This window comes from Neofelis nebulosa, chromosome 1 (assembly GCF_028018385.1).
Source record: "Neofelis nebulosa isolate mNeoNeb1 chromosome 1, mNeoNeb1.pri, whole genome shotgun sequence".
Classification (NCBI taxonomy): Eukaryota; Metazoa; Chordata; class Mammalia; order Carnivora; family Felidae; genus Neofelis; species Neofelis nebulosa.
Window position 1 is genome coordinate 180,558,683 of NC_080782.1, and position 8,858 is coordinate 180,567,540.

Sequence of the window (8,858 nt, forward strand, 5' to 3'; positions counted from 1 at the left end):
ACCGGGAGCCTCCTGAGGACAAGCAGGCTTGCGCCATGGCGGCTGCCAGCAGTAAGCAGACTCAAGACCTGGCCAGAATACTACTAGCTACCACTGCTGACTCCCCTGAGGAACGAGACCGCCGTCTCTGGCAGCTGGCAGATGACACAAGAAAAGGTAAAAGAACCACCAAGGGGGGGAAGCAGAGGCTGCAGAAGGATCAGCGCACATACTGCAAGGAGATAGGGCATTGGGCCCGAGATTGTCTGAAAAGGGCCAGTGGGAAAGGAAGCAAGACTGATCGAGTAAAAGTCCTAGAGCTAGATGAACTAAGTGATTAGGGGAGTCGGGGTTCGGACCCTCTCCCCGAACCCAGGGTAACTCTTAAAGTGGAGGGGACCCCTGTTGTCTTCCTTGTCGACACCGGAGCACAACATTCGGTCCTCCGCACCCCACAAGGAAAACTAGCCAGCAAGAAGTCCTGGGTACAAGGGGCAACTGGTATGAGCCAGTATTCATGGACTACCCGAAGAACAGTAGATTTGGGAATGGGCCGGGTATCCCACTCCTTTATGGTAATACCAGAATGCCCCTACCCGCTGTTAGGACGGGACTTACTGACCAAGATTGGAGCTCAGATAACTTTCAGACAAGGGGGGCCTCAGGTCACCGATGGCAAGGGCCACCCCATCCAGGTACTAACCATGAAACTGGAGGATGAATACCTCCTCCACCAGGAGGCACTCCCGAGAGAGGATAATATAGACAGATGGCTACAAGAATTCCCCTCGGTTTGGGCAGAGACTGGGGGGGGGGGGGAATGGGACTAGCCGCTCATAGGACCCCAGTCCTGGTAGAGCTCAAGCCAGGAGAGAGTCCGGTAAGGATCAAACAATACCCCATGTCTCAGGAGGCCCGGAAGGGGATCCAGCCACACATCCGGAGACTACGAAGCCTAGGGGTACTAGTTCCTTGCCAGTCTGCCTGGAACACCCCCTTACTGCCGGTCAAAAAGCCTCACACAAATGACTATCAACCGGTACAAGACCTCCGGGAAGTAAATAAGAGGGTCGCGGACATACACCCAACTGTTCACAACCCATATATTCTCTTGAGCTCCTTGGCGCCCTCCAGGGTCTGGTATACTGTACTAGATTTAAAGGACGCCTTCTTCAGTCTGCCGCTGGCACCCCAAGGCCAACCCCTGTTCGCCTTCGAGTGGCATGATCCGGAGGAGGGCTACAGCGGGCAACTCACCTGGACACGGCTACCTCAGGGATTCAAAAATTCACCCACCATCTTCGACGAGGCACTACACGAGGACCTGGGTGAGTACAGAAGGGAGCACCATGGCCTCACCCTCCTACAGTACGTAGATGACATCCTGATTGCTGCCGACACGGCCAAAGACTGTGAGCGAGGGACCCAGTACCTGCTGGCTACCCTGGGGGCTTTAGGGTACCGGGCATCCGCGAAGAAGGCTCAGATATGCAGGGAGAGGGTAAGTTACCTGGGATATATCCTGGAGGGTGGACAGCGGTGGTTATCAGATGCCAGAAAAGAAACTGTCCTAAAGATCCCTACTCCCACCTCCCGAAGAGAAGTGAGGGAATTCCTAGGATCAGCCGGCTACTGCCGCCTCTGGGTTCCAGGTTTTGCTGAGATCGCCAGGCCCCTATATGAAGCTACCGAAGAGGGGAAAACATTTAAATGGACTGAAAAAGAAGAAATTGCCTTTAATCGGTTAAAAAAGGCCCTCCTAAGTGCCCCAGCCCTGGGCCTACCAGACATTACGAAACCCTTCCACCTCTTTGTAGACGAACATAAGGGAATAGCAAAAGGGGTTCTAACTCAAGCCTTAGGCCCCTGGAACCGCCCAGTGGCTTACCTGTCTAAGAAACTAGACCCAGTGGCTGCTGGCTGGCCGCCATGCCTAAGAATTATTGCGGCGACAGCACTCCTAGTCAAGGATGCAGACAAACTGACCCTAGGACAGGAGATCTGGATCACGACCCCACACGCCATTGAAGGGGTCCTGAAACAGCCTCCGGATAGATGGATGAGCAATACACGTATGACTCATTACCAGAGCCTCCTACTCAACCCTCCACGAGTGTGGTTCCACCCCAGTGCAGCCCTCAATCCTGCAACCCTGCTGCCCGACCCTGACCTAGGTGCTCCACTACATGACTGTGCGGGAATTCTGGAACAAGTACATGGATTCCGGATGGACCTGACCGACCAGCCCCTCCCCGATGCCGAGGCTACTTGGTTCACTGATGGCAGCAGCTTTGTGCGAGATGGACACAGGTATGCGGGTGCAGCGGTGGTCACCGAAACGGACACCGTATGGGCGGAGGCTCTACCCTCCGGAACGTCAGCCCAGCGAGCAGAGCTCATAGCCCTCACCAAGGCGATGATGCTGGGAGCTGGAAAACGGCTTAACATCTACACAGACAGCCGTTATGCATTTGCCACAGCTCATATTCATGGGGCAATTTATCAGGAGAGGGGGTTACTGACGGCAGAAGGACGGACTATAAAAAATAAGCAGGAGATACTTAACCTGCTTACGGCCTTATGGCTTCCTGCCAAGCTAGTCATTATCCACTGCCAAGGGCACCAAAAAGCTGATAACCCAGTAGCTAGAGGTAATTGAAAGGCTGACCAGGCAGCCAAGGCAGTAGCCCTTACTCCAATCCCCACCATGACCATACAACTACCGGACCCGGGAGACCCAGTTTTACCAGACCAGCCCAAATACTCCCAGGAGGAGTTACAGCGGATCAAGAAACTCTCCATGGAGATAAAGGGATGGTGGTATACACCTAACAAGGAGCTCGTGCTGCCAGACCGGCTCGGAGTCTCAATATTAGAGCACATGCATCGGTCTACTCACATGGGGGCCTGAAAATTAAAAGACTTAATCCGACATGCCGGAATCAAGATTCACCAACAGGACACCAAAATAGAGCAAGTTGTATCTGCCTGCAAGACCTGCCAACTCACCAACGTGAGAGCCACATCAAATAAAAAAGGAACCAGGCTCAGAGGCACCAGACCGGGAGCCCAATGGGAAGTCGACTTCACTGAAGTCAAACCAGGAAAGTATGGTTATAAATATCTTTTAGTATTTACAGACACCTTCTCTGGCTGGGTGGAGGCATACCCAACCAAGCATGAAACGGCTCAGATGGTGGCAAAGAAGCTACTAGAAGACATCTTACCCAGGTATGGTTTTCCTGCCATGGTAGGATCAGACAATGGACCAGCTTTTATCTCGCAGGTAACACATGCAGTAGCCAAGGCGGTGGGGGCAAACTGGAAATTACATTGTGCTTATAGGCCCCAGAGTTCAGGACAGGTAGAAAGAATGAATAGAACCCTAAAAGAGACCCTTACCAAATTAACCATGGAGACTGGCGGGGACTGGGTGACTCTCCTACCGTACACCCTTTACCGGGTTAGAAACACTCCTTACACTCTGGGTTTTACTCCCTACGAGATCATGTTTGGCAGGCCACCCCCTGTTATTCCCAGCCTTCGAGCTGAACTTCTTGCAGAGTTTAAAGATCAAGAACTTTCTCTTTCCTTGAGAGGGCTCCAGAGGGCGCATGAGGACATTTGGCCGCGCCTCCGTGCCATCTACGAGGCTGGCCCGACCCCGACACCTCATCAGTACAAGCCGGGAGACTGGGTCTATGTCAAGAGGCACCACCGAGAGACTCTCGAGCCGCACTGGAAGGGACCCTACATTGTAGTGCTGACAACCCCCACCGCTCTCAAAGTAGACGGCATCGCGACCTGGGTCCATCACACCCACGTTCGGCCAGCGGACCCCTCCTCGATCCGGAAGGACTTCGTCACGCGATGGGCCATCAGTCGGGACCAACACAACCCGCTCAAGCTCAAGCTACAGCGCATTCGACCCACCTAATATTGGTAACTCTGTTAACTCTGCTTGTCATTGCTCATGCTGCCGGGAGTCCCCACGCCCCCCAAAACATCACCTGGCAGATCATAGATACCAGCTCAGGGACAATACTTAATTAGACCTCCCAGAGCCACCCCAGGGACACATGCTTCCCAGAACTTAGCATAAACCTTCAAACTCTGTTCCCCTTGTCACCATAAATGCCCCCGGTCCCATGATTGGGTCCGTAAGTTACATGACAAGGGGGGAATGAAAGGGCGGGCCTAGGCCGGCCGACTCCATCTTGTTCTGTGTTCTCCACCTTGAGTGCCTATGTCCCCGACATGACCCCTTTTCTGGGAAAATCACAGAAACCTCAGACCGCGCCTCCTCCCCTTGAGTAACCTCCCGCTCACCCGTTCAAACTTCCTGATCAAAACACGCCCAGCGACCTGCATAACAGGACTCCGACCCTTCCCCAGCCAATCGGCTGAGGCCACAGCCATTACCTCACCAACTGCCCCTAGAGCCCTATAAAACCTTTGTGCTTTTGAAACTCGCTCTCTCTCCCTGGTATCTCACCGCTGCATCGGTGCAGGTAGGGGATTGAGCTTGAGCTAGCTCGAATAAAGGTTCTTTTGCTTTTGCATTGGACTCGGCTCCCTAGTGGTCTTTGGGAATCACGAATTCTGGGCATAACAGACTGAACCAAATATAACCTAGTCCTTATGCTGGAGGAACACTCATCACATTTTACAGAATTACCTGAAATACAGCTCATCACTGTTCACTGATTTAACATTTTGAGAAAACTAAATTCCCAGAATAAAAGGGTGTTTAGAACTAGTGAACACCAAATTTGACCATTTTGAAGTTAATGGAACATAATGCAATTGTATTATTGTTGTCTTAAAATGTTATTGAGATATTTCATACACTTAATGAAGAAAATTGAGAAATTTCATAAATAATAAAGCCATTTTTCTGAGATTTTAATGCATAGTTATGATAAATGATTGGAGGTATAGTATTTTATTATGGAAAATAGGTGTCAATATCGTTATTACTTCACTTTCCAGGATACATTATGAGCTCGTTGTAATATAATTTAGTTTAGTAGAGTGCACCAGCAAAACAAGTATTCTGTTACAACACAACTAATCTTTGTAACAGCTGCACATTTACCATCCTCAGCTGCTCCAGTTACAACAATCATCCTTTTAACAGCCTGACACCTGTCTCTTATTATATTTGAGAGCAATTGTTAATTTCCTTAAATTTTCCATCCCTTTTAGTGTCTTTGCCTTGCTTTATTTCTCTGATGCACATTTACATGGTCTATTATATTAATTCCCTCATTTAATCTTGAAAACCTAAAATTATTAGGAAGTTAATTGTGCAGGGATCAGAGGTTTTTCTCACTTACAGCATAACTCTGTTAAATGACACAGTTTGTTCCAGCTTCTTGCTGACACTGCAAGGGATTGTCTAGAATGAAGAGTTCAATTACTTTCACAGTGCTAATCATATATCATTATGTAGAAGCATGAATCCTTAATTCTCAAGCCAGGGCCCGAAGCAGCATAGCAGCAATAAAGGACACATTCCAAATTCCTCTGTCCACTGCAGCATGCAGGTAATAACCAAAGAATAAAATAATTGTGTCTACTTGGCTATGCTCTTTATTAATTTGTATATTTGATGCCCACAATGAATCATGTTCCATTAATTTTTATTCACCCACACAAGATTTTTGTCAGAATTGATTTGGAATGCATTGTGCAAGGCCAAATACATATTTACACTCTTTTTTGAGAACTTTTCCTCCAGAATTTAAGAAATGTAACTTTTCAAGGTACAATTAAAAGTTTGTAAAAAAAACACTGAACCAAGTCTTGCAGGCAAATAATTTCTCAGCTTTCACAAAGCCTGATTGCTCCTTCTCCCCCCACAATCTTGGACACATAGGTTAATGTGTAACCTACACTATTCTCTTGTTCAGTTTTCCCAAGGTCAACAAAGAAATGGAATTGGAGTGAAGAATATTTTGTTTGTTTCAGAGGCAGGAAAATGGCTTATGAAATCTCAGAGCAGGGTGTAACCTCATTAAGACAAATGTAAAAATAACTCACCAATCACAAGTTATGGAAACAGGAAATCGATGCCTGTGTTTTGTAACAAAGGCACTCTTACATTTCTGGCATTAGAAACATTTCTGTTACCATTCTCTTTCCTCTTCTTCCCTCTTCTCTCTGTTGGCCTGGGCAGGAAACTCTCTGGCTCCTTCTGTTAATGTTTCCTGCAGCCAGTTTGCTCTGTCACCTGCTCAGCTGTGGCCAGAGAAGGCTGATACATCTCCCCCCTTTACTCAGATGAGTAACTTGCAAATCTGAAGAGTTATAATCAAGCTTGCTCTTTGGAAGAGAAACATGGATAGCACAGTCCTTACTGTTCAACTTTTTTTTTTTTCTTGCTAAAGCTGCTCAGGGTCTACTACTTATGTTATACTCTCTGTTTTTAGGCTACATGAAACTGTAAGAGTATTAGAAATGTTCTATAGTTGCAAACACATCTATTTACTTACAGAAAACTCCAAAATGAGTTTTCTAATGTAATTGCTTCAATCAAGTAGGAAGGTTGGCAAATAGTTTCAGTTTCATTTTTTTAATTTGCTTTTCTCCAAAATCGAAAGGAAAAAGTTATTTTCCTTTTTATTCTTCCTCCCTCTCTACCTCTTTCCTTTGTTTCTCCCTTCCTTCCTTCCTTCCTTCCTTCCTTCCTTCCTTCCTTCCTTCCTTCCTTCCTTCCTTCCTTCCTTTCTTTTTGGTAAAAGGGTCAGTTTTGTGCCCTTTTGTATTTCATGTACCTAGGTCCTAATGCTAGACTTTAGTCAATATTCAGTTAACATTTTTTCTGTGACTTTTATAAATCACCTGTAAATTTAATATTCAATAAGTTGAACCTATACATTCAAGATCTTTCCTGTTGTTCAGTACCTTATATAGCATAATGCTGAAACTAAACAGGTACTCTGCTTCATATAATTGGAAACTAGTACTTTTTGCAAAATTCATTTCTATAGAGATAGCAGATACTTTTGGGGGTTACCTGGTAATCTTTTGCCTTTGTTACATAACTCACTTTACTGTGAACATTATTACTGTATTACTGTATTAAAAATACAGCTTAAAAATATTACTGTATTACTCTGTAGATATTTAATAGTATTATAGTTTCTCCAGGTTTTGATAGAACATATGACCAAACTGGGTTGAATGCAATGAGACTGGGAACAGCCTGGAATTGGAGAGTTGTTAACTGTAATTTATCATTAATTGACTTATGTATACTTGGAATAGGTCAAAGTAGTTATGATTACTTACCCTGGTTACACTTTAAAATGGCACTGAGATCTTTAAAAAAAAAAAAAAAAAAACAATATCAGCCCAATGGAATCTGAGGTGGGGCCTGGGAACCTGTATTTTAAAAAGCTTCACAAGTGGTTCTGATGCAAAGTGAATGTGGGAATCCTTGAGCTTGAGTTTTAGTAACATTAATGAAAGAAAATCAGCGTGGGGCCACTTTGAGTACTTCAACTATTGATCCCTATTTACTCCTAAGCCTCTATTCTTTTTATTTGCTTTTGCACTTGCATATTTATGAAAATATTAAAAGTTTGGGTTGGATGAATAATCTGACCAAATCAATATTTGCTCCCATACATTATCTGGGGCTTAGCTACTCTCTTGATATTTTAGTAGGTATTTCAAATTACCCTTCTTAAATATTTTATCTCATCTGAAAAACTGCCATTCTGAAATTTACTATGAAAAACCTATTTACATTTGTATGTATTTTATTGTCACTAAATTATACACTTTTACTGTTTGAAATAATGCTTAGGTTTGTTTTCCCAACAATCATCTCCTTCAAACTCAGACATCCCTTTAATTCTAATACAACAGGATTTTGGAATCATGCTCAGTTTATAATTTTAGAGACTGACGGGGCGCCTGGGTGGCGCAGTCGGTTAAGCGTCCGACTTCAGCCAGGTCACGATCTCGCGGTCTGTGAGTTCGAGCCCCGCGTCAGGCTCTGGGCTGATGGCTCGGAGCCTGGAGCCTGTTTCCGATTCTGTGTGTCCCTCTCTCTCTGCCCCTCCCCCGTTCATGCTCTGTCTCTCTCTGTCCCAAAAATAAATAAAAAAACGTTGAAAAAAAATTTTTAATAAAAAAATAATTTTAGAGACTGATTATTAATGGTCATTAATATATATTGTTGGGTACTATTCCAGTTTATTTTTTTCTGATTTTAAAATAAAATAAATTCTTACATAAAAATGCTAAGTTTTGTAATTTTAAATTTTGTTCATGTAAATATAGTCACAAATCAGAATACATTCTTAGTTCATGTATCTTAATTGTTTAAATAGTCACATTAAATACATTCATTCTTATTTTTTTCTAATCCTCAAGAATTTTTTCCTTGGTGTGACAAATCCCACCCTTTTTGTTTTCCAGATTCTGTTTTGTTTCTTTCATTCACTATACTTTATGAGTGGCCAGTGGCTGGCACATGTAGCATAGATTGATTAATTCTTCCTGCATAACAAATTGCCCAAAAATTCCGTGGCTTGAAACAATAATCATTTGTAACTGTTTTTGCCTCTCTGAAAGTTGGCGGAAGTTCAGTTTGTAGCTTTACTTCTCACTCTGTGCAGGACTATGGGATGCCTGGGGTAGCTCTGCTACAGGCTGTGGGGACCAGGATGGTTCCCTTTCTTGTATCTGTTATCTTTCTCCTGGGACCAGAGCACTACCTGTGGTATGTTCTCATGAGAATGGCAGGGATCTGAGAGAGCAAGTGGAAACACAGGAGGATATTAAAGTCTTGTCTCAGAAACTTCATACTTCTACTTACATGCCATTGACCAAAATGGGTTACAAGCCAACCCCAAGTCAAGTGA

At 44.7% G+C, this 8,858-nt stretch overlaps 1 protein-coding gene across 1 annotated transcript; it reads left to right on the forward strand.

The window, feature by feature from the left end:
- Window positions 1-329: 329 nt before the first annotated feature.
- LOC131483660 (uncharacterized) lies at window positions 330-4,426 on the forward strand (the record flags this gene model as incomplete). The annotated part of the gene is given in 3 exon segments (XM_058682019.1): window positions 330-785; window positions 788-2,719; window positions 2,786-4,426. Coding segments are annotated over 3 exon segments (3,519 nt in total), but the record flags the coding sequence as incomplete, so codon positions are not given.
- Between the last annotated feature and the right edge of the window lie 4,432 nt (window positions 4,427-8,858).